This window comes from Oryctolagus cuniculus, chromosome 6 (assembly GCF_051225735.1).
Source record: "Oryctolagus cuniculus isolate XC-2025 breed Fujian yellow rabbit chromosome 6, ASM5122573v1, whole genome shotgun sequence".
Lineage (NCBI taxonomy): Eukaryota > Metazoa > Chordata > Mammalia > Lagomorpha > Leporidae > Oryctolagus > Oryctolagus cuniculus.
Window position 1 is genome coordinate 150,419,995 of NC_142872.1, and position 26,756 is coordinate 150,446,750.

The 26,756-nt window shown below is 41.9% G+C and overlaps 1 protein-coding gene and 1 pseudogene across 7 annotated transcripts in view; both read right to left on the reverse strand.

Annotated features, from left to right (window-relative positions):
- TMEM65 (transmembrane protein 65) overlaps window positions 1-26,756 on the reverse strand; it is a 121,139-nt gene that overhangs the window by 87,512 nt on the left and 6,871 nt on the right. Inside the window, exon 2 of one of the 6 annotated variants that reach the window (XM_051844811.3) lies at window positions 6,345-6,425. The exons of the other annotated variants lie outside the window; for them this stretch is intronic. Within the exon in view, the coding sequence (XP_051700771.1) occupies window positions 6,345-6,425 (81 nt within the window). The remainder of the gene's footprint in view (window positions 1-6,344; window positions 6,426-26,756) is intronic. 6 annotated transcript variants of the gene reach the window in all.
- Window positions 6,542-20,668, reverse strand: LOC127490762 (WW domain binding protein 1-like pseudogene; annotated as a pseudogene). Its single transcript, XR_016236587.1, has one exon. The product of XR_016236587.1 is annotated as a WW domain binding protein 1-like pseudogene (transcript).

The following is a 26,756-nucleotide window of genomic DNA, read 5'->3' on the forward strand; positions in this document are numbered from 1 at the left end:
CTGGCTTCGGATCGGCACTGATCCGGCCGTTGCAACCAATTGGGAGTGAACCTGCGGATGGAAGATCTCTCTCTCTCTCTCTCTCTCTCTGTGTAACTGACTTTCAAATATAAATAAATAAATCTTTAAAATCTTTAAAAAAAAAGGATTGCAAATACTTATTGTAGAAAGTAAATGAGATTTAGAAGCAAGAAAATTAAAATCACCCATAGTTTATCAGAAACAAATATTTTGAAGTATTATTCTCTTACCTTTCATCTATTGAAATGTATAGACAAAATTGTATTCTGCCTTTTCCACAGAGCATTATTTCAACATTTTTCCACATCTTTGAACTTTCTGAGAAAATAATTTTATAAGTAGATTTCATTTCACCATGTGTAGTACTTAACTAATTACTATTAACAGATGTTCAAATTACTTTTTCATATTTACAAATAATACTAATTTGTCCCTATTTTTTCCTCTGAGAGTTCTTTGAGTAGATTCCTATAAGTGGCATTACTGAAACAAACAAAAGACACATATTTAAGGATTTTTTTTTAATTCTGCAAAATTTCTCAGCAAAAGGACGCCAAATCATCCTGCTTTTTTTAAGTGTCCCATTAAATAGCAACTATTTTCATGTTTTTATAACATAGGTGAAGTGTCATTGAAACAAACTTTGAAAGAAATTTCTAGGCCCCAATTGCCAGCTTATTTTAATTAACAACATTCCAATATAAAACATAGGTAGGACAGGAGTAAGAAGTTTATTGTAAGATTTGACCTCTATATCTCTTCTTTACTACATTTTCCTTTAAAAGTAACTTTTCTATTAAATAACAACTTCAGTTGAATAATAAGTTTCTAGAATTTTTAAGGATAAGCTATGCCAGATATATTTCTTTTTAAATAAGTTATTCTACAAAGAGATATATATAATTTAAATTGAAATTCAGAAGAGTTGGTAGAAGAAATTTAAGCGAGACATCTATAGGTATCTGTATTTTAGTCTCCACTATAACATTACAAAGTATGTTCACAGCATTGGTGGTACTGAAAGACAGAACTAGGTCCCAAGGCATAGAGTGAATTCTATTAAATTATTTCATAGAAATTATAATCTTTCATCTTCATTGTAGAACATCCCATCAAATTTAACTATACAAGGTGTAAATCCAAACTTGATGAAAATCTAAAACTCAAAAATAAGGGTCTTATCTGCTGTATATTTTTCATTATTCTTTCATGACAATGACAATTCTAAATATAACTTTTATCAGTCTAATACTATGGATATAAACACCTATATACAGTCACAAATCAAGTGGAAAGTTCAAAATCATTCACAATGAACTTAATAAAAATAGAGACAAACAACTTCATCTGAAGATGACATAAAAGAGGTATAGTTAAGTGTAGTTAATTATCTAGTTTCTGACCTTTTGGCCACTTGGTATTTACTCAACTCCAATTCACCATCCTCTCCAAGAAAGCACAAAGATGTAGACTTAGCAGCACAAACCACAGCCTAGACTAATGAGAAATTTATGAAAAGTACAGAGACAGGGCCTGTGCTGTGGCATAGTAAATTAAGACTCTGCCTGTGGCACTGGCATCTCATATGGGTGCCAGTTAATGTCCCGACTGCTCCACTTCTGCCCAGCTCTTTACTAATGGCCTGCGTAAGCAGTGGAGGACAGCTCAAGTGCTTAGACTCCTGCACCCACGTGGGAGACCCAGGAGAAGCTCCTGGCTCCTACCTTTATATCAGCCTACTGCTAGCTGTTGTAGCCATTTGGTGAGTGAACCAGAGAATGGAAGACCTTTCTCTCTGTCTTTCCCTCTCCCTGCACCCCCCTGCCCATTACTCTGTCTCTCAAATAAATAATTTTTTTTAAAGTACAAAGATAAAACTAGTGTATTCAAGCAACAATTTGGGGACCAAGGGTCTTAGTTACCTACATTTCTGAATGTTATGAATAGTTGCTTAGTCTTTTAATAAAATCAAAAGTGCAAATGAGTAAAGTAAAATTTATTATGCATAACATTAAGGAATACAACTTAAAATGCAAATCATGCTGCATGCAAAAAATTTAAGCAAGTGATAGCAAATGCCTCAAAGTCAAACATGCACCAAAAGGTATTTTGAAGCCAAACAGCAGTATTTTTTAAAAGAAACAAATTAATAGGGTCAAATAATAGTCATAAAAATTGATAATCAAAATTGAAAAATAAACACTTTTAGAAATAGTAAAGAACTTCATTTTTTAATTTAATTTTAATTAAGTTATTTTAATATAAAGACTTTAATTGTAAAAGGACTTTTATTTTTTTAAAAACATACTTTAGGTAAAACCCTTAAACATCTGTGTGTGAGGTTATGATTTTATTTAGCATTTAAATGTATTATTGTAACATGTAGGAAAGAAATTTCTACATAGATTTGATAAGAACTAATAGTGTAGCTTCATTAACGTTCTAGGGAACTTATGCAACCTGGGTTTGCTGTAACCTACACTGGTAACTAATGGATCCCTGGGCTGGTACAGGCCAGTAGCCTAACAACTGAGAACAAGAGCTGGCCAGGAGAAATGATGAGGAAAACCACAGTGTTCAATTAATCATCCATATTAATGCACTTACCCATTGTTTCTCTGGCTTAAGTAATAGGAAATACTAAAGGAAATGAATTTGATTGCATCTTTCATCTCATGGTGTGGATTTGTTTTTCTGTTTTTGTGTTTTTGGCTGTGAGGGGATAGTTGTGCTTCACATGTCTAATTTGTGTACTTGGTACAATTATATATACTACTTAACACAGCGATTCCATTCCTTTCCTTCCTTTATGCCTATGTATTATAGACATGAAAATAATTACTACATATAATGATATTCCTTAAGTTAGGGTTAAGATATTAAAACAGCAGTATAATTTTTTAAAAATGGTCAGATCTTATAACTTTTATTAGACATCTAGTACTATAACACTCTCAGTTTAAAAGATCATACAACTGGGGCTGGCACTGTGGCATAGTGGGTAAAGCCGCCACCTGCCATGCATTCCATATGGGCGCCAGTTCCTATCCCAGCTGCTCCACTTCCGATCCAGCTCTCTGCTGTGGCCTGGGAAAGCAGTAGAAGATGGCCCAAGTCCTTGGGCCCCTGCACCCAGATGGGAGATCCAGAAGAAGCTCCTGGCTCCTGGCTTCAGATTGGCATAGCTCCAACCGTTATGGTCATCTGGGGAGTAAACCAGCGGATGGAAGACTCTCTCTCTCTCTCTTTCTTTCTCTCTTTCTTTCTCTCTCTCTCCCCCCCTCCCCCTCTCCCTCTCTTTCTGTGTAACTCTGACCTTCAAATAAATAAATAAATCTTTTTAAAAAAATCATAACAACTATGTATAGTATTATAGATAGAAACTTAAAGTGAGCTAGAAAAAAAATTACAAAATGTAGATCTATCTATGAGTGCAGCTACACAAATCCCCAGAAAACATTCATTTTTAAATAAAACTGTTTACCATTTAGAAACAGAGATTGCTCAGTTGATGCATTATCTTTTTCCCTTTCAACCAGTTTCCACATATGAATTGTTCCAATGAACATCAGAGTTGAAAGGATTCTTAGAAAGCGCCTGCCAGTTTTTCTCAACTTGGGTGCTACCTCCCCATAGAAGAACATTGGAAATGCAGGGCTACTTTAGATATGATAATGACTGGCAATGCTACTAGTATTAGGGATTCTAAACTTTCTATAACACATGAGAATCCCTTCATAAAGAAGAGTTTTCCAGCCCAAATAGCAGTAACATGGCCACTGAGAAACACTAACTTGATTGTCTACTTTGAAGATACAGCCAGAGATATAGTGATTTACTCGGTGATACACAGCTGGGTCCAGAACCCACAGTTTCTCATCTACTTCTCTTTTACTTAATAAATTCTAAATAGAAAAACAGAGAATAACTAAGACTCAATCACACAAATATGTGAAATATCATTAAAACATTGGTTACACATATTTTAGACTGAAGTAAAATTATAACTAATTAAAACACTAATATCCTTTCCAAATAGTCTTTTCTCTCCCTCAGATACATCACTTTTTAAAATCCATCAAATTAGAAGAAATCAAGTGATTCATCACAGTTATCAGATAAAACATTTTTTGAATGGGAGTATTACCTGATTTCTTTTGACCTATAGTATAAGACTAATCTCCACTGTGGAAATTTATTTATACAGTGAAAACAGCACTGACCAAAAATCCAAAGGACTTGATACATAACTAGTAAAAACTAAATCTCCAACATGTAATAAACCCTCTAGATCTCAGTTTCTTGTTATACAAAATGAGGGGTTTAGGTCTCTGCAATCCCTTCAAGTTCTAAGATTCTGATTACTTCTTCCTTATTGCATATTATTATTAAAAAAAAGAGAGGCACTGCCAAAACATTCACGAAGATACACACTATAGGAAGTAGGGATAAAACTAAAGACTGAGTCTCAAAAGGTGAACACTAACAGGTCCTACTACTATTTTAGTTATCGTTCAGCAACTTCTTACCTCCTAGAGATATTATCTGTCATCTTTTAATCTTAAAATGAGGACTACCTTAACAATCTGCTGAATAACTTACAATTTAAACTTTATTTATCAAATGACATTTGTACTAAATGTTTAACTTCTACTTGCCAATTTAGATTTAAATTTTTAATTTTAAAATTACATTATGGGCCGGCGCCGCGGCTCACCAGGCTAATCCTCCGCCTAGCGGCGCCGGCACACCGGGTTCTAGTCCCGGTCGGGGCGCCGGATTCTGTCCCGGTTGCCCCTCTTCCAGGCCAGCTCTCTGCTGTGGCCAGGGAGTGCAGTGGAGGATGGCCCAAGTGCTTGGGCCCTGCACCCCATGGGAGACCAGGAAAAGCACCTGGCTCCTGGCTCCTGCCACCGGATCAGCGCGGTGCGCCGGCCGCAGCGCGCCGGCCGCGGCGGCCATTGGAGGGTGAACCAACGGCAAAGGAAGACCTTTCTCTCTGTCTCTCTCTCTCACTGTCCACTCTGCCTGTCAAAAAAATAAAAATAAAAAAATAAAAAAAATAAAAAAAAATAAAGAAAAATTACATTAAAGGGGTCAGCACTGTGGCACAGCAGCCTAAAGCCCTGGTCTGCAATGCTAGCTTCCCAAATGGATGCCGGTTCAAGTTTTGGTTGCTACACTTCCAATCCAGCTCCTTGCTAATGTTCCTGGGAAAGCAGAGGAGCATGGCTCAAGTTCTTGGGCCCCTGCACCCATGTGGGAGACCTGGAAGAAGCTTCTGGCTCCCGGCCTCAGATCAGCTCAGCTCTGGCTGTTGAGGCCATTTGGTCAGTGAACCAGCAGTTGGAATATCTCTCTCTGTCTCTACCTCTCTCTGTAATTTTGTCTTTCAAATAAATAAAATAAATCCTTTTTAAAAAATTACATTAGAACTGACAAAGAAGGACATACTGGAAAATTTTTACAGATAATGTACTAATATGTTTAATGTGTATATGTGTGCACACATACTATACTTCTACATTTCTCTGAATTTCTTATAGCTTGATTTTTGCCCTTGACACCACATACTTGTACAGTCTCAGTGGTATTTGACCTTTATCCTTACAAAATCTCAATTGGTCCATAAAATATTTCAAATTCTTTTTCATACATTATTCTCTTAGACCATGTATCTAAATTAAATACTAACCTGAAATAAATGAGATATTTATTTTAATCTTTATATCTCTTTCATACACACACACATACACCATTCCACCACTATCATGTGCCATGCAACTTGTTATGTATTCAGCCATATGGCCACTGAAACTAACAAAAAAATTATGAATGACCTTAAAATAAACTAATAGAAGGCTTTCAAACTATTTAAGAATATATTTTCAAAATATTAACTGTTTTACAAACTTTCCTTACTTAAACATAGTTTCTCTTTGCAACATTCTAAAGTTTCCCTGAACATGGTCCTTTACTCCTACTCAATTATCCTTAAAAAATTCATAGCATTTGCTGCTTATTATGCTTCACTTCCTCTTATTGTTTCATGATTTTTAAATTATATTACCTAAATAGAATTAAATATAAATGATTCTGCCTTTTCATAAGGTCATAAATTTAATGCTTCAGTAAATTAAGCATGCAATTTACTCCATAATATCCACAAAGTCTAGGATTACATAATAAACATTCTGTAGAGAGTTAAAAACTCAAATGTAAATACAATTGTAAAAAGCATTCCAACTCAAATAAGCAGTAAATTCTGTCAAACAGATGCTCGGCCACTGACAAACAATCAACACCTTAAGATTATACTATACCAAAACTATCAGGGGTCTCTGCTGATGATAATTCTTCTGCATGTTTCACAATAACAATCTCAGGTTTGGGATATCTGCATGCTAAAAAATATTTTAAAAGCAAAATATGTATAAATAAATGCATATATAAAGTTTTGAAATACCACTTATTACTAAGTCCTTGCTTTGTACAGTGGTGTGGGGCTGTAAAACTAACAAGGCAAGCTTAACTGCACAAAGTCATTTTAATACCCAATGGGAGAAAATGCAATTGTTCTATGACCTTTAAAAATTGTTTGTCAAAACAATTTTTACTAGCATATATAAATGTAAAGGGAAATTCTGAAAACAGTGAAACCAATGTTAACTTAGTATGCTGTAATCTGAAACAGAAACATTGATAAAGTGTTTTATTTCCTTTAAGAATCTTAACAAAAGTACCTTTAAAAGTACTAGTCCTCTTCTATGACTTCTCAGCTTCACACTTAAAATATGGAGCATGCACCTTTCCTATCCTTGGTAATTGCCAGATTCCTTTGTAAGACTGAATTACCTTATAACATTTCATTCTTTGCATTTTCAATGTTATGAAATATCTAAGAGTTCCTTTAATAAAGAGAGGGTTTTTTTTTTTTGCCAGGGTCACTTCTTCTGGAATATCATCTTTTCATCACAACTGCTCACTTTCCTTGTTTATGTCCACAAGCTCACCTTCCCTGAGCACCTCTGTCTGCATATATGGAGTCTTAAATGGCAGCAATTCAACAGCAGTGTCAAACATTCCCACGGTCAAATATTTCTTCTGTATTCCATTTACACTTGATTGAAATTCACTACAGTATTATCACTTTTCATTTTTTGCTTTACTTTCTTTTTTTTTTTTTTTTTTTTGGTCAGTTCTCTTTTGCTTATCCATTTTTTTAAGAAGCCACATAGGTTTATCACTAAGAGACAGGGACTAAACTCAACAACAGGGGCCGGTGCTGTGGTGTAGCGGATAAAGCCGCTGCCTGCACTGCCAGCATCCCATATGGGTGCCGGTTCAAGACCAAGCTGCTCCACTTCTGATTCAACTCTTTGCTATGGCCTGGGAAATCAGCAGATGATGGCCAAAAGCCTTGGGCCCCTGCACCCATGTGGGAGACCCGGAAGAAGCTCCTGGCTCCTGCTTCAGATTGGCACAGCTCTGGCTGCTGCAGTCAACTGGGGAGTGAACCAGAGAATGGAAGACCTCTCTCTCTCTCTCTCTCTCTCTCTCTCTCTGCTGCAGTCAACCAGGGAGTGAACCAGAGGATGGAAGACCTCTCTCTCTCTCTCTCTCTCTCTCTCTCTCTCTAACTCTTTCAAGTAAATAAATAAATCTTAAAAAAAAAAAAAACTACACACTTCCCTGTCTGTGTGTAAACTGAACAACAGCAACCAATTATTAACAGACTATGAAACAAGTGATATGATTGGTCACGATCATGATGCACATCTGCTCTTACATAAGGATTTACGGACTGTGAGGCTAGTAGCAAAGCAAAATCTATACTTCGTGCAATTACTCAACTATACTGTGGTAAATGAAATTTGAACTTTGTTGTTCGGAACAGGTGTCATTTAAATAAAATAATTCTACAACTCATACATTTGGAATCCAAGGAAAGCAGGGACTACTTATAATACTAAAAATAATAAATCATTTTAGTGAAATGTCCATACATTCAGAAAAATAGGGCATTAGACCTTGACATATATTATTTTTCCACAGATGCAAATTAATGGAAAATAAAGGGAATATGACTCTTTTCCTTAGACATTAAATTTTTCCTCTTAAAGTACTTGAGTTTTACCATCATTCAAAAATCAGCCAAAGGTTCGTTAATCTACGATGAATTCAGTAATTAAATCTTATGTTTAAAAATAGGGGCCGGCACTATGGTGCAGTAGGTTAATCCTCCGCCTGCGGCGCTGGCATACCATGTGGGCACTGGTTCTAGTCCCGGCTGCTCCTCTTCCAATCCAGCTCTCTGCTATGGACTAGGATAGCAGTAGAGGATGGCCCAAGTGCTTGGGCCCCTGCACCCACGTGGGAGACCAGGAAGAAGCACCTGTCTCCTGGCTTCAGATTTGCGCAGCTCCAGCCGTTGTGGCCATTTGGGGAATGAACCATTGAAGGAAGACCTTTCTCTCTGTCTCTCCCTCTCATTGTCTATAACTCTACCTCTTAAACAATTTTAATTTTTTTTTAATTCAAGTCTTGTTTCAGAGACTGCTTTTCAAGGAGCTGAACCTGTGACAGGGATAATAGGGTATCATCAGAAACTTATTCTCTAATGATTCAGGAGATTAAAAAACTCATTAATGTACCACAAACTTTTCTTTAAATTTGATATTGTCTCAAAATTTTAAAACTAATAAAAAATTAAGTGGAAAAAGCACAGGAAAAGAACAGCATGAAGAAAAGCAGATGATGAGGGGCATGGCTCATGGAAGAAATGAGACTAAGCAGTGGACAGTATAGTCTAGGTAATAACAGGAAGTGAAAAGAAGATGGGCAAAAAAAGAATAAAGTCATGCATTGCTGAACAATAAGGATACATTCTGAGAAAGGCATCTTTAGGTGATTTTGTCATCATGAGAACATCACGAAATACACTGAACACAAACTAAATCAATATGGCATTCCTAGGCAACACAATCTGATGGAACTACCATTATGGGATCTGTTGTTGATTGAAACTGTATAGTTTTAATCAGTGCTAACAATTCACCATTTTTCTAGTGTTTTTAAGAAGCCCCTTTGAATAGGAAAAAAACTCTAAGACAATGTTTTTTCCTATACAATTTCCTATAAGATTCTGCTAGTTCACAAAATGTACCAGATCTCACATTATTACTGTCACATGTACTTTGCCTGTTTCTTTTCACAACTCAAGCATTACTGAGTTTATTCCTGTTACTTCAACTCTTTCCCATAAAAAAAAAAAAAAATACCTTCTATAAACCTGCTACTCAAAAAATGGTCCCTGAGGTGGCAGCATTGTGGTGCAGCAGTGCCCACAACGCAGGCATCCCATATCAGAGTGCCAGATCTCAACCACTCTGATTCCAATCTAGCTCCCTGCTAACACACCTGGGAAAGCAGCGGACCCTAACACCCACATGGGAAACCTGGATAGAGTTTCAAGCTCCTGGCTTTGGCCTGGCCCAGCCCTAGCCCCAGCCCCAGCCCCAACCTTTGCAGCCATTTGGGAAGTGATTCAGCAGTTGGAAGATCTCTTCTTAGTTCTTTCCCTCTCCCTCTCTCTCTGTCACTCTGTCATTCAAGTAAATAAAATAAATCTTTAAAAAAAAAAAAGATCTCTGGTCCTATAGTATTGAAATTCCTGGAAACATGTTGAAAGTATAAATTCAGGCCCTGCCTCTAACCTAGGAAAGCAGAATTTGCATTTTGATAAACTGTCAGATGATGTATAAACATTAAATTCTACAAAGCACAGTTCTACTTCCCACCGAGGAATATAGATAGATACAAGGAGCTTTTCCCATCCTTGAATAAACAAAGTCAAACAAAATTCAACATTATGACTTACTTCGAATTCATAAGGCAAAGTCACAGAGCAAAGAAATGGCCCTAAATCAAAAAGTGAAGGCCCAGGGAAAGCAGGGGACACAGGATGAAACCACAGGAATATGCATAAACCAGGGGAGTCTGCACCTTCTTGCAGGTTCTTTCTCCACAAATCACAAGACACACACACAAAAAGATGAAGGAGCCCTAAGAAAGTATCCGTTGTGGTGGAGACTTGGAGGAGGGAAACAGCCATTTCACAGGGAGGACTTGAAACTCTACCTGGGTTCTCTTCCCAACCTCTCTTAAAAGACACGGCCACGATTTGTGAGAAGAAAAGCATAAGTACTGTCACTAACGTAGGTGAGGCGACCAACCATAAAGTTTGCCAGGACCATTTCAGTGTTAGCACTGGAGATCAACATCCCAGGAAACCTCTCCCTGGGATACAAAAAGTTCCTTTATAAGTGCTGGGTGCAGAAGGTCAAAGGACAAGTATAAAACCCACACAATGTCCCCCAAATAAGGGCTGAAATCAATACTGTTTTAGTATTAAATGGATCTGGCACAAATTATCTCCCTTCCTTGGATGGTATCACTGATTTTTCTTTCTTTGAACATTTGTGTTGGCAACCATGATTTGCAGGTCACATTACAGATCACTCACTGCTAAAGCAGTTCCAGTGATGTCACTTAAGTGTACAACTTAAGTGCATTATAGTTACAAACAGTAACAATCCATCTCTGCCTTTCGTTATGGACTAACTTGTTTTGTATTAAGATAGTATTACTTTATTTTTTAACATTGTGAATATTACAACAATGTTTTCTACCAGTTTAGACAATGAAAATGAGAATAATGACAATACAGATGTGAGCCTGACTAGGAGAGCTTTAAAACAGAAGGTAAAACAGTGACTTTTCTGGTTATTGAATGAGTCTCCTAGGGAAGGAGTCTTTTGGAAGAAGTTTTCTCTGTCAGATAAAGGGATTCCAAAGATTCTCTCCCCATGCTTAATAGGGAGAAATAAGACAAGGTGAGAAGCCATTTGAGTTTAAGGCAGCTTCTACAGTCTCTTGACATGTTAAAGCACCAGTTTGAGGGTTCCCTCTTCAGAGCCCCAACAATATCAATGGTCAAACAGTGGTCACTAAATCATCCTACATATACTACATAATCAAATATACATTACTGGATTCTTTCATTGATTGTGCCACCAATCTGAATACATGTACATTTCCTGATTCAGTGGTTACAACTAAATATTCAGTAACTAAACAAGAGGTGGAAGTTTTATAATAAATGTGTTGGTCCCTTCAGTCTAAAAGTGATTCTGTCTGACCCTACCAATGATCATGATTTCAGGTGCTTTCATTTGAAAAATGAAATTTCAAATCACTTGCTTGATGAAACTTCAGAAAAAGTAAAACAAAAGATGGCTGATAATTCATCTGAACACAAACTAGACTTTGCATGTTTATTTACATATTTGAAAGATAGTGCAGGCCGGTGCCACAGCTCAATAGGTTAATCCTCTGCCTGCAGTGCCGGCACCCCGGGTTCTAGTCCCAGTCGGGGCGCCGGATTCTGTCCTGGTTGCTCTTCTTCCAATCTAGCTCTCTGCTGTGGCCTGGGAGTGCAGTGGAGGATGGCCCAAGTGCTTGGGCCCTATACCCGCATGGGAGACCAGGAGGAAGCACCTGGCTCCTGGCTTCGGATCAGTGTGCGCTGGCCACAGCTTGCCAGCCGCAGCGGCCATTGTGGGGTGAACCAACGGAAAAGGAAGACCTTTTTCTCTGTCTTTCTCTCTCACTGTCCACTCTGCCTGTGAAAGAAAGAAAAGAAAAGAAAAGAAAAGAAAAGAAAAGAAAAGAAAAGAAAAGAAAAGAAAAGAAAAGAAAAGAAAAGAAAAGAAAAGAAAAGAAAAGAAAGAGAGAAAGTTCCATTGCATCTATAACCTTCTTACCATGAAAAGATCTAACATGCTAAATGGCCTGCACATTTTCTATACAATGCTGCTATTAAAAAAAAAAAAAGTGGTATAATTTATTCACCTGTGAAAATGAAAATGATGCTTGGGGCCTGCATTGGGGCACAATGGGTAAAGCTGCCACCTGCAATGCTAGCATCCCAACTAGGTCCTGGTTCATATCTTGGCTGCTCCACTTCCAATTCAGCCTTCTGCCAGTGGCCTGGGAAAAGCACTGGAAGATAAGCCAAGTGTTTGGGCCCTTGCAACCCACATGGGAGACCCAGATGAAGCTCCTGGCTCCTGACTTTGGCCTGACCCAGCTCTGGCCCTTGTGGCCAACTGAGTAGTGAACCAGTAGATGGAACATCTCTCTTGCTCTGTCTCTCCCTCTAACTCTGACTTTGAGATAAACAAATAAATTTTTGAGGAAAAAAAGAAAATGATGCTTTGATACAGAAATTTTTTTGGTCACTTTTAGGTTTCCTCAAAACATGCTGAACCACATAATGAGATATCTGACATTATAGAAATGTAAAGAGACCATCCTCTTATATATGTGCCTACATGATGGATATTATTGCTGGCTACAGGAAAGATGTTCGAATAGTATCTAGCTATACAATCATATTTCCAAAGTATGAAACAAGAAGAATGTCATTCTCTACTTTATAAACACGATGGGGATCAGAATGGAAAAAAGTTAAGAGAAAGTTAAGAAAAACTAGAAATCTGAATTCATACAGTATAAGAATAATGCCTCTGATGAACTGGAATTATACACAAGATCATCTGTAAGGGGAAAAAAAGAGTATACCAGTAACATACACTTAAAATAAGTTCATTCTTCTGACCTAAGTATAGAGAGAATCTCAGATAAAATCAAACTAGTACCCAGCCCTAATCCTAATCCTAACCCTAATACCATATATCCAATTTCCCTCTTGAGACTAGAATCCTATACTGATCCTCCCTTCTCATTGAACTATAATCTGGCTTCTCTCCCACACAGTGATCATAAAATTGCTTCCAGCAAAGACATCAATCTTATTAAATCTAATGAACCCACTCCAAGTATTCCTCTTACTTGACCTATCTAAAGCATCAAGTCATTCCCTCTTTTCTTCAAGTGTCCTTCTTTACTTAGCTTCTGGAATACATCATTCTGGTTATTTTTCCTCTCTCTTTGGACGCTCTTCTTCAACTAGTTCTGGTTCTTCTTCCTATCCCACTATAATAAACACTGTTTCTTTTCAGAATTAACTGCTAGGATATTCTTTCACTCTACTTACCCTGGCTGGCCTTTGTTACTACCAACCTGAGTAGGATTCCCAAACTTAAATCTTATTCTAACCTCCACAGTCCATATTAACTATTGGTTATCTGCATAGTTGCATCAAGCACCCAATATCTAAGAAGCTACAAATGAAATCAAAGTTCAAAAAGTTTTCTTATGGACTAAATGCCAGATCTTTTTTTTATACTCATTCAAAACCTCAAAAGAAAATTAAGAGTAAAGGGAACTGGAAACAGAACTGCCCTGGGTGTTGAAGGATTCCTGGTCCAGAACTGCAGACCCTATGGCCCTAAGCTAAAAACCCTTTGGTTCTTCCCAGCCTCTGCCCAGCTTCCAACTCTAACCACTGCTATTGAGGGGATGGCCTATGGTCAGTGAAATTTAAGTTGCCTATTTGTACTAGCCTCCTATTCAGCTCTCCTACTAGTCCAACCATTTAATGGGAGTCAACGGGGTGCCTCCTTTAAGGAGCTTCACATCTCCCTTCTCTTCCAGCACCCCATGGATAGGTCTGGGCCTCACACATACCTGGCCAGACCTTAAAGCCTATCCAAATATTATTAAACTTAAAAAGCCCTCCCTGCTGGAGCTGTGGTGCAGCAAGTTAACCCCCTGGCCTGAAGCGCCCACATCCCACATGGGCGCCAGTTCAAGACCCGGCTGCTCCATTTCCGATCCAGCTCTCTGCTATGGCCTGGAATAGCATTAGAAGAGGGTCCAAGTCCTCGGGCCCCTGCACCCACGTGGGAGACCCAGAAGAAGCTCCTGGCTCCTAGCTTCGGATCGGTGCAGCTCCGGCCTTTGCAGCCAATAGGGGAGTGAACCAGCAAATGGAAGACTTCTTTCTCTCTGCCTCTCCTCTCTCTGTGTAACTCTGACTTCCAAATAAATATATTTATCTTTAAAAAAATAAATAAATAAAAAGCCCTTCCTGCCAGTTCCTAAAAACAGGGCTTAGAGAAACAGCTTAGATAGTCCTGTACCTATTTGGACAAGTCCACACCAAGGATTTAAAGGACTTATCTCTTGAGGGGGGTGCAAAATCATCCAAAATATAGATGGTTAAATGTAAATGGTGTATTAGTCTGTTTCCTTTCCCATCCTGAGACTCTGGCCTTGTTTATACATTAGCTTAACTTCCTAGCAAAACATAGCTACTCGGCATAGGGAGGGGGGAGCATAGCTGGTTCACTAGAGTTAATTATTTAACCCTTATCCTCACCTCTAGGGAGAGAAAACCAGCCCAGGTTTGCCATGCAGCAAATTCCTACTTCTGCAAACCTCAGGCAGTCCCAGCATTTCCCTAACAGGTTACAGACTCCTAGATACAGGGAAATAGCACAGTTCCTAAATCAGGCTCTCAACAGGGAGCCAAAGCAGACTCCCTCCTTCGGGGAAAAACAAACAAAGCACAGCTTTCATCCACTGAAAAGCTGCCATGACTAAGGCTCTCACAAAGGGATTGCTAATTCAGTCCTTCAAAACAGGCAGGCCCTAGACTGGCTACCTGCTGCCCAAGAAAATGCCTCAAACTAGGGTCAAACTAAATGAGTACAAAATCGTGTTCATGCTTTCTTGGACAAGGCCAGACAACTCCAGGACCAGGTCAGACAAGGCTAAAATATCCAGCCCAACATCACATGTGGTCATGGAAATCCTGGTCATTGCATCTCTATAGCATCCACATTCTTTCTGCTTCTCTGTAGACTACTGTGCTTTGATGTTCTTGTTTGCTCTGTCTCTAACAGAAGACAAGCCATTCGGCTCCAGGTGCTTCTAAGACAGGGCTGCCAGCCTACCTCATCAGACAAGATGACAAGCCCTCTGGACCAAGCAGAACCATGCTTCCTGAGGCCACTCCTACCTCATCAGACAAGATGACCAGCCCTCTGGACCAAGCAGAACCATGCTTCCTAAGGCCACTCTCATACACCATAGACAGATAGCAAGAGAAAAACACCCATATCCACCCCGATGACCATTTGTCAGCTTCCAAAGTAGCTACAGAAAATGGACCTTCGGCCATGTATCCCCATAAGATAATGGGTATTCTCTTGGTGGGGGAGGGGGGAATGTTAGGTAGGAAGTTAAAAATTTGCCTATGTGTATGTGAGAAGGGCCTGAAGAAACCAGCACCTACCACTGAAGCTCTAGAAGCCCAGGATTTTGCACATCAAAGTCCTGTCCAGACCCAGAGAACCTTCCAGGTGGTCCCAGCCCATCACCCAAGGAAAGCTCCCAGGAGAATTCTCTCCTCAGGACCAAACAGGTTACCTGATAACACGGGGCAATAAAACCTTCACAGAGCCCCTCTGCCTGGCTCTGCTGGTGTCAACAAACCTGGGGAGGAATCCACTCATTTACTCTCTACAAAACCCTTTATCCTAAAGGAGAAGGGGGAGGGGGTAAAGAGACAGCCCTTAAAAACTGGGAGTCTAAACAAAGCCTGTGTGCTCAGCTCTCTGCCGAGCCAAGCACTGGCCTGCCCAGGTGTAATCTCTCCACTTAACCATGTAACCTCGCTCTCTCCAGTCCAAGTGACTGCGCATTCTCCATCGTCCCTTCCATTCTGACAACTGCCCTATTCCCAATAAAACCTTATTACTTTGAGAAAAATAAAAAGGTTAAAGGTTAGAGATTTACGACAGTTACAAGTTCCAAAAATTAGTTTGCTATTATTTTTCCAAACTTTTCACACAATACACTAATTTTTTGCACATGGATTTCCCTTATTTTCAAAGTAACAATGCCATACTTACTTCTGAATGTTGTATATTGTACAAACATAAAGAAGAGAAACGTGTTAGCAGCACGTTTGACATTTTTTGAAAGATTTTTATTTACTTATTTATTTATTTGAAAGGCAAAATGAGACACACACACACACACACACACACACACACAGCTTCTACCTGCTAGATCATTTCTCCAAATGTCTGAAACAGCTGGGGCTGGACCATGCCAAAGCCCGGAGCCAGAATTCCATCCACGTTTTCCACACGGTGGCAGGGATCCAGGTACTTGGGCCATCATCTGCTACCTTTCCAAGTACATTAGGCAAGAAGCTGGATCAGGAGTGGAAGAGCTGAAACTCAATGAACCAGCACTCCAATATGAGATGTGGGTACCCAAACCAGTGGCTTAACCCAGTACTCCACAATGCCTGCCCCCATTTCACTTTTAATGAGCATTCGAAGTACTTTTTTTCTCCAACATGTCTGAAGGATCCCAGGTGTGAGTATCCAGAAAGTAGTAGTAAGAACACAAAACTAAGTTATTAACTACTCCAACAAACAAGTTGGAAGACTTTGGGCAAACTACTCCTAACCTCAGGTTTTTTTTTTTTGTTTTTTTTTTGTTTTTTTTGGGGGGGGGGTTGATTTTTATTTGGGCTTCTCACAGTGGTTAGAGTCACTCTGTCTTCAGAACAATCACAGTACAAGAAATGCACCACCGAGACTGCCCAGAGAAGTCTGACCAGCTGAATCTTACTGCTTAAAATACACAAATTCAGGCTGGCACCGCGGCTCAACAGGCTAATCCTCCACCTAGTGGTGCCAGCACACCGGGTTCTAGTCCCAGTCGGGGCGCCGGATTCTGTCACGGTTGCCCCTCTTCCAGGCCAGCTATCTGCTGTGGCCCGGGAATGCAGTGGAGGACGGCCCAAGTGCTTGGGCCCTGCACCCCATGGGAGACCAGGAGAAGCACCTGGCTCCTGCCTTTGGATCAGCATGGTGCACCGGCCGCAGCGCGCCAGCCGTGGCGGCCATTGGAGGGTGAACCAACGGCAAAGGAAGACCTTTCTCTCTGTCTCTCTCTCTCACTGTCCACTCTGTCAAAAAATAAAAATAAATAAATACACAAATTCACAATAACTGACAAATGGTGATGGGCCTTGCACAGGAATGTGTTAGCGTTGGCAAACTTCCTCCACTGTAGCACCGAACCCTCCACTAACCCCTTTCTCTTCATTCACCTAGAAAACTGGACTCCAGCCTCCCAGGCCCCCTAGCTTGTCCTTCAGTTCCCCATGTCCATCCCACTGTCTCCAGGTAGTGTGACCTCCCAGGGCAGGCACCAGGCTAGGACTCAGTAATCAAGCCCACCTCCTTGGGTGCAGTTTTCTTCTCATGTCTTTAGCGTAGGGGCACTGGAACCAGATCCCCACTCTTCTTGAAGGTTGGAATTCTCCCATTAGATCAGTTAACTGAAGCAGGATTCATTTTGCTAAAACTTGTTCTCCTTTGAGACACTTCAGTGAGTTGTTCGGGATTCAACATAAAAAGGGCAGAAGGAAAGGCATCTGAGGGCTGCGGCCGCGCCTTCTGGGCCTCAGCTAAGGGAAGTGAGTGTGGAGCCAACTCTAGGCAGGGCCACCGGCCACCGCTAGCCCAAGCTTGTTGCTGAAGGTCCAATCAGGAGCCTCTCTGAAACAACACTGTTGCCTTCAGTCCCATGTGGTTGTGGACACTTCCCGGGCGCTGAGCTGGAGGGCTGGGAGTGGCTGAGGAAAGCAGACAGGTTCAGAGCGCATTTCCATGTACAGGGAACAGAACACAGGCCTCCGAGGGGCCAAGGAACAAACTGTGCAAATTGCAGTAACGGGCAGAGTAAAACCTCTACCCTTAGCACAGAATCTCTGGCAAACACAGGGGGCTGCCGCCAACAATGCTGCTGGATACACCGATTACACAGTCAGACAGGTGTTCAGTAAATGCATAAATTACCTTGAGAGGGCCACGTCTGCTCTAGTCATGCGGTTCACGTGAACAGAATGGCTGCCATTCAAAGCTCGGGGCTCACATACAACGGACAGACACACAATCATCCAAAAATCACTGCGTACAGACTTCATTTTGTTCAACATGGATTTTGGTTTTGTGGAATCCAAACAGATGTCCATTCACATCACGGCCTTGGATTTGTTTTCATGTGTGTGTGTGTGTGTGTGTTTCCTTTCTTGCCATAACATCAATGCTTAGACTAAGTATCACCTTTTGAGAGTGGGGAAAGAACCAGACTCTTCATATGAACACGGCTGCGCAGGGAATGTTGGTTTCGGCCGTCTGCTGTCTCTGCTCAGCTTACTATCGAAGTTCAACCAGGCATCTGGAGCCAAGCAGCAGTAAGAAGGATGCTGCGGTCCTGGATGGCTGCCCTCACCCTGCCTCCCTGCCCCCCCCTCCCCCCCCCCCCGCCACTCAGACTCTTTAGGAAGGCTACAGAGAAAGGAATCACCCCACGCAAAGCAGGGAACAGGGACAAGGGAGTGAAAACCACAGGTAACCAAGGTATTTCTCTTAAGTAGTCAATTTAAAAGAAAACAAAAAACAAACAAAAAAAAACCCTTTTCAGAATCAAAGAGAAAATACCGTGTGCAATGGGACTGCCCTTTCGCAGCACCCACAGCTTCCTCGCCTGTCTGCTTGCAAAGAATGGGGAGACACGAAGGCTGCCAACCCCATCCTGGGATGGAGGAGGGCACTGGTCCTGTGGGCACAGCCAAAGAGATGCGGAAGCTGCACGTCCACCACGGCGAGGGCCTCATGCTCACAGAGCTTCCAGAGACAGCCCCAGTCTAAGCCTGCGCACAAAAGATCTCCTGGCTCTACTGTGGCCAGGCTCTCAGAAGTCTACCTTGGGAAAGAGCCACAAACTTCCTTCTCCTAGGAGATAATTCTGGCCTGTCCACTGGTAGGCTTCTTGTTTTCAGCTGGATTCTGTTTGTTTTTAAAAGAAAAAAAAAAAAAAAAAGGAAGAGCAGGCAGGATTATCTTGCACACTAATCTGCAGCTAGCCAAAGGCCCAGGGGAGAAAACGCGGAGGATGCCCCACAATGCACCCATCATGTCACATAGGATTTGAGAGAACAAGCCCCTCCCAACTTGCCTCCCCCAGGACTAATCCAATCCCAGCTCTGTAGATGCTGACAGCCATGGGTGGCAATCCTGGGGCATCTGTGACCTTCCATCTTTACCCAGCGCCAAGACAGATTGCCTTGCCTCGATTTAGATAGAGCAAAGTTCTCTTAAAGTAAAACTAGAGCATAAAAAGAATCTTCTCAGGGCACAGTCCCAGCTCCCTTCCTCGGGGGCTTTGAAAACACATATCTCTCTGACCCAAACAGGTAGCTGAGATTTGACTTGAAAACGGGGTAGACGAGGATGGGGTGGGAATAAATCAGAGAATCAGTTTCTCAGTCTTCCATGTGAGGTGAGGCACCCACACCCCAAACTGTACCTGAAAGTGTAGGAAAATGCAGGAGAGAAGAAAGAGAGAAAAAACACCAAAGTGGCTGTACCACTTTCTCGGAGAGTCATTAACGCTTCTTTTGTGGTTCTCCCCTACTGTGGTTCTGGGCAGGGCTCGCTCTAGCTGGGGGAGCCGCTGCTCTGGGAGTTGGGGGAGTCCTGCCCATTGACGATGTTCTGCAGCAGGCAAGTGGGCTGCCACCGCAGGCGGGGATGCCCAGGCTCTTGAGCCTGCTCCTCAAAGGGCAGGCAGAGCACTTCTTCTCATCGCCAGGAGGCCGTACAAGACAATTGTCACAGAAGTCCAGAGGGCCCATCCAGAGCATCATCAATGAGTGTGCTGAACTCTTTGAGGTCATCGTCATGGTGGCCCTGGTTACACACACACCTAGATGCCGGAGTCACCTGTGAAGCAGCAGTGTCTGCCTGGTGTCTTGTCTTTGCTATCGGGGCGCACGCTACCATGCTCAGAGCTGTCATCTTTCAGCAGCTCCTCCTTCAATTCTGAGTCCTTGTCCAGGAGGGCCCCTGGGTCCAGCTCCCCAAGACCAGCCACAGAGCCACTGGGCTCCACATGAGAGGCTTTGGGGGCTGCTTGGTCAGCTGGCATGTCAGAGGGTTCAGGGTCAGCAATGCTCGGAGGTCTTGTGCTGCTTCTGCTGGGCCCAGACAAGGGGCTGCTCTGTGCCCCTTGGGAGCTCCTGGTGGGATCAGTGCCTACAGGGCTGCTACCTGCAGGGCCACACCGTGGAGGCAGCTGCTGCTGCTGCTGAAGCTGGAAGGTACGGTAGGTGGGGGGAGTTGGAGGGTCGCTTTACCACTTCCTCATAAGGAGGTAGTAGATAGTTTGGCAAAAACTTGAAATAAAATGGCAGCACTGAGTAGTTGTGGGCTTCCTGGTAGGCAGTCAGGATGATTTCACGTTGCCGCTGCTGGGCCTGCAGGCAGTGCTTGGCTCGGCAGTGGTGGCAGACACAGCAGCAGCTCAGGAGGGTGCAGATGGTCCACACCAGCCAGAACCACCAGAGTTCTGGTGGTAGTAGTTGCAGCACTGAGACTGTCCACAGCAGTGTCTTGTCACGGATGTAGCTTAGGTTTTTGGTACCCACACGGGCTTCCTTATCCTGCGGGGGTTCAGCCCTGGCTGACAAGGGGGTGGGCAGCGCCTGGAGGAGCAGGAGCGCCATGCTACCCAGGGGCCTACTCCTCTCCATTCCCTTCCTGCTCCTGCTCCTGCTCCTCCACCAGGGCGCCACCACCTCCCTCCTCCTCTTCCCTCTTCCTCCTTCTTCCCTTCTCACCTCAGTTTCCTAATCTATAAAACAGAAATAATTCTATCTCCATCCTAGAGAAGTAAACAAAACAATTACATGAAAACTCAGCCCCTTATGTTTAGCACACAGCAAATACTCAATAAGTGCCAAGTAATGGTAGTACAGATAGTCTTAGCAGCTGCAGTGGTGGCAGTAATGTCTTCTATAATATAAAAACCATTATACAGTAGAAATTCAGAAGGTGTGTTAATACCTGGCTGATTTTAAAACTACAAATATTTTTAATAACACAGTATACTAAATAATCTAAAATAACTTATTATTGGCTTTCTAAAATGCAGAAGACAGAAAATATAAACTAAACCAAGTAAGAATATCATTCTAACTTAAATTTCCCCTAAAACTTAAGATTCATAAGTGGCAATGCCTCCATCAACTATCTTTTAGGTGCCCAAAGCAATTTCCTTTGAACAGGAATAATCTATATGGTAGCAAAATACAAGAAATATTGTCACTGTGAAAGCCTGAAGAGACAAAGGTCAATAACAACGTTATAGATGCAACTGGTTTGCTGGAAAAACAAGAGTAGTGGCCCTTTAAGTGTCTACCAAGATTAAATCCTACTGAAAAGGAAGGAGGAGAGTAGAGGAAAGTGATGTTCAAAAAAGAGAGAAAATAAAAAGAACACTGAAAACACCATAGAAGAGTGACAAATAGCAGAAGAGGATACATTAGAAACTCGAACAGAATGCCAACACACAGTCCTCCTTACACAGCAGAAAACAGTTTACCACAACCACAAAGAATGAATGAAAAAAATAAGAGTAGAAGCATCTGAGAGCACTGGAGGAAGTGGGGCAGACTAAGGCCAACACATCTCACTACCACAATGATGTAGCCTAAAAAGCATGCAAACCAAGGGAGCATAGGGTTCTGGAGCACCACATATAATGACTAGAATGTCTGCGAACAGAAGGATCTCCAAAGAAAATTATTGTATTAAAATACATAAGGACTCTGATGTTTGGTAGAAGCTAAGTTGTGCTAATTATACTTTTACAAAGGCAGAGGAAAAAATGCAAAATGTTCAAACACATTACCATCAAAAACTACCAAAGTAAATGTTTCAGAGCTAACCTGAGATGTATTTTATCTACAAGAGCTGCTTAGTAACCAGATCACGTGAGGTGATTTTAACACGTAACTACTTGTTTTGGGGGAATGTTTTCATTAACTTAAAGCAGACATACACCTGTGAGTCAAAGACAAGGCTAGAATCCTAAATAAACTACATTGATTAATTCAGCTGACTTGAGTAAGATTATAGTAAAACTGCAATCAGGGAGTTAGTCCCTATTTGTTCCTATTATTTTCTGCTCACACATGCCAAAAGAAAACAGACCAGAATATGACTATGCAAAGTTATTTCTATTTAAAAAAAAAAACTCCACAAATAATAGTTCCATATGAGGTCATCCCCAATATTTAAGATCAATCATTATCTGTGGTTCTATATAACCCGTGGGTGACCCTATAAATTAATGACTATATTATTTCAATTTTCCTATCCACAAAGTCATTATGATCCCAATGGCTATAATAAATAATAAATAAGTAACTATTGAGGTGGAATCACCTAATTAATTATTGATGAATTAACCTATAGCAGTGTTTAACTTATTTCCTAAGTTTCTAATATTTAGAATTGAGTAAAGAACTTAGAAGTGAAGAGACAACATAATCAAGGAAAACAGTTAACATAAAGTTAATTTATTTTATACAGAGGTAAGGAGATTGATGAGTGGGTAAGAAATTATCTTTCTGTCCTTCTCCAGAGACAAGTGTATATAAAATAAAACACTGAACTAGAAGCAAAAAAAAAAAAAAGCACTGATAATAGCAAGTACCAATGGAGGATAGAAGAAATGGAGAGATATGGCAGAGCAACTAAACAAATAACTTTATATAAAGTAAAGGCTCTTGGGGCTGATGCTATGGCACAGCAGGTTAATGCCCTGGCCTAAAGTGCTGGTATACCATATGGGCGCTGGTTGAGACCCGGCTGCTCCACTTCCGATCCAGTACTCTGCTATGGCCTGGGAAAGCAGTAGAAGATGGCGCAAGTACTTGAGCCCCTATACCCGCATGGGAGACGCGGAAGAAGCTCCTGGCTCCTGGCTTCGGATCAGCACAGCTCCGGCCATTCCAGCCAACTGGGGAGTGAACCATCAGATGGAAGACCTCTCTCTCTGCCTCTCCTCTCTCTGTGTAACTCTGACTTTCAAATAAATAAATAAATCTTTAAAAAAAAAAAAAAAAAAGCAAAGGCTCTCAACCATGATGTTTAGCTATGTCTGGAGACTTTGGGTAATTAAATTAAGGATTTTGAGTGGGTAGGGTTATCCTGGATTATTCAAGTGGGCCCTAAACATAATCACAAAAGTCCATACAAGAGGAAAGCAAAAAGGTCAATGTGAAAGAAGATAATATGATATCTGAAGCAGAGATTTAATGAGGTGGCCAGGAACCAAGGAATGTCAAAAGCTGGAAGAAGTAAGGAACAGATTCGGCCCTGGAGATTCCAAAAGGACAGAAACTTGCTGACACTTTTAATTTTAGCCTCTTGAGACTCACTTTGGGTTCTGGGCCTCTAGAACTCAAAGAATTAACATGTTTTAAGGAACTAAACTAGGGGCCAGCGCCATGACCAGTAGGTTAATCATCCGCCTGCAGTGCTGGCATTCCATATGGGCACTGGTTCTAGTCCCGGCTGCTCCTCTTCCAATCCAGCTCTCTGCTATGGCCTGGGAAAGCAATAGAAGATGACCCAAGTCCTTGGGTCCCCGCATCCACATGGGAGGCAAGGAAAAAGCACCTGGCTCCTGGCTTTGGATTGGTGCAGCTCCAGCCATTGCGGCCATTTGGAGAGTGAACTAATGGAAGGAAGACCTTTCTCTCTGTCTCTCCCTCTCGCTGTCTGTAACTCTACCTCTCAAATAAATAAATAAAATCTTTAAAAAAAATACACTAAATGTGTGGTAATCTGTTACAGTAGCAATGGGGACAAAGTCTCAAAGCTTCTATCTATCCTTGTTCCAAATGTTCACTGGATAACCCTGACCTTCTATCTAAGAATGTCGCCGTAATTCTGAAATTTTCATGCTGGTGAAGCCACATACATCTGCCTGGGCCAACATTTCCAGTTGAGTCCAACCCTTCTTGGACCCTCTGGCCAACTCATCTGCCAGCTGAAGTTTATGGAATGATCTCCATAGACAGCACATGAAACAGAAAATCATCTAGCAAAGCCTTGTTTGTTGTCCCAATACACAAAACCATGAGATATAATAGCATGGAAATCCTACATAATTCTGGACGTCAAGTTATATGCAAGCAATGACTAAAGATTGCTAAATACATATACCCATTTTATAAGAAAAGAAAGAAATCTGTTTTGATTATCTGTCTTCTATTGACAATAATCACTAGTAATAAAGTCACTCCAAGATACCTAGAATATCCTAGAATTAGGATTAAGTTTGTCAATATACTATTATAGGAGCTGGTGCTGTAGGAGTAATGGATTAAGCCCCTGCCTGCAGCACAGGCATCCCTATATGGCTGCTGGTTCAATTCCCAGCTGCTCTGCTTCTGATCCAGCTCCCTGCTGGTGTGCCTTGCAAAGCAGTGGAAAACAGCCCAAGTACTTGGCCCCAGAATGCATGTGGGAGACCCAAAAGAAGCTCTTGGCTCCTGGTTTCAGTCTGGCCTAGCTCCAGCCACTGCGACTATCTGGGGAGTGAAGATCTCTCTCCTTCTCTCTTGCTCTCTCTGTAACTCTGCCTTTCAAATAAAATAATATTTTTAAAAGATTTATTTATTTATTTGAAAGTCAGAATTACACAGAACAAGCGAGCAAGTGAAAGAGAGGTGTCTTCCATCCCCTGGTTCACTCCCCAGATGGCCGCAATGGCCGGAGCTGTGCTGATCCGAAGCCAGGAGCCAGGAGCTTCTTCCAGGTCTCCCACACGGGTGCAGGGGCCCAAGAACTTGGGCCATCTTCTACTGCTTTCCCAGGCCATAGCAGAAAGCTAGATCGGAAATGGAGCAGCCAGGTCTCAAACTGGCAACCATATGGGATGCCAGCGCTTCAGGCTGGGGTGTTAACTCACTGTGCCACAGCACTGGCCCCTAAAATAATATTTTTAAAAGAGAATATACTGCTATAACTAGTTTCTTTCTGTATTAGTAAAATGACTGAGTATAGCAAAATTTCACATAACTTTTCTGCCTAGGCAGAAGTGTAAACATCCCCGCTTGGAAATCTCTCCTTCTGCCTTAATTCATACTTAAAATTTCTTCATCCTGGCACTTCCCCTCTTGCTGGGCCTAGTTGGTTCTATACTTCCCTTATTGATTTTTTTTTTTTTTTTTTTGACAGGCAGAGTGGACAGTGAGAGAGAGAGACAGAGAGAAAGGTTTTCCTTTGCCGTTGGTTCACCCTCCAATAGCCACCGTGGCCGGCGCACCGCGCTGATCTGAAGCCAGGAGCCAGGTGCTTCTCCTGGTCTCCCACGGGGTGCAGGGCCCAAGGACTTGGGCCATCCTCCACTGCACTCCCGGACCATAGCAGAGAGCTGGCCTGGAAGAGGGGCAACCGGGACAGAATCCGGTGCCCCGATCGGGACTAGAACCCGGTGTGCCGGCACCGCAAGGCGGAGGATTAGCCTAGTGAGCCGCAGCGCCAGCCCCTTATTGATCTTTTTTTAAAAATAAGATTTAATTTTTTATTTGAGAGGCAGAGTTACAGAGAGGAAGGTTCATCAATCACTTCTAAAACTGGTTTAATAAAGGACTGTGGGGGTCAGCATTGTGGGATAGCAAATTAAGCCACTGCCTGCAACTCCAGCATCCCATATGGGCACCAGTTCCGGTTTCGACAGCTCCACCTCTGATTCAGCTCCCTGCTAATAGTCTGGGAGAGGCAGCAGATGATGGCCCAGGTATTTGGGCCCCTGATACCGATGGGGGAGATCTGGATGAAGCCCCTGGGTTCTGGCTTCGGCCTGGCCGGATGTTGGCTATTGAGGTCATTTGGGGAGTGAACCAACGATGGAAGATTTCTCTTTCTCTCTCTCTCCCTCTCTCTCTAATTCTGATTTTCAAAATAAATAAATGTTAAGGAAAAAATTTATACAAAAAAAAGACTATGACTTTCAGCTTGGGATTCTCTGCTTTTGTGTATTTCTCTCTTAGCACTGTTTCCAGAAGAACCACCTGATATGTCTTAAGAACATTCAGCCAGGGCCGGCGCCGCGGCTCACTAGGCTAATCCTCCGCCTAGCGGCGCCGGCACACCGGGTTCTAGTCCCGGTCGGGGCGCCGGATTCTGTCCCGGTTGCCCCTCTTCCAGGCCAGCCCTCTGCTGTGGCCAGGGAGTGCAGTGGAGGATGGCCCAGGTGCTTGGGCCCTGCACCCCATGGGAGACCAGGAAAAGCACCTGACTCCTGGCTCCTGCCATCGGATCAGCGCGGTGCGCCGGCCGCAGCGCGCCGGCCGCGGCGGCCATTGGAGGGTGAACCAACGGCAAAGGAAGACCTTTCTCTCTGTCTCTCTCTCTCACTGTCCACTCTGCCTGTCAAAAAAAATAAATAAATAAAAAAAAAAAAAAAAAAAAAAAGAACATTCAGCCACCCAAAATGTCTTAACACCGACAGCCCTATGGAGAGACACATATGGCAAAAAATTGACACTTCTAGCCAACGCTCATGTGAGTGAGTGTGAATCTTCTTGGAGATGAATCCTCCAGTCCCAGTCAAAAGCCTGATTTCAATTTCATGACTCTGAGGCAGAAATATCCAACTAAGGTATTCCAAGATTACTGAGCTTCATAAATTAAAATACATGCTTGTTTTAGGCCACTGTGTTTTGAGATAATTTGTTGTATATGCTTAGCAATGGATAAAACAGTGAGCAATACCCATCTTTCAAAACCAAGTTGCTGGGGATGGCACTGTGGCACAGCGGATTAAGCCGCCATCTGTGATGCTGGCATCCATAAGAGCACTGGTTGGAGTCCTGACAG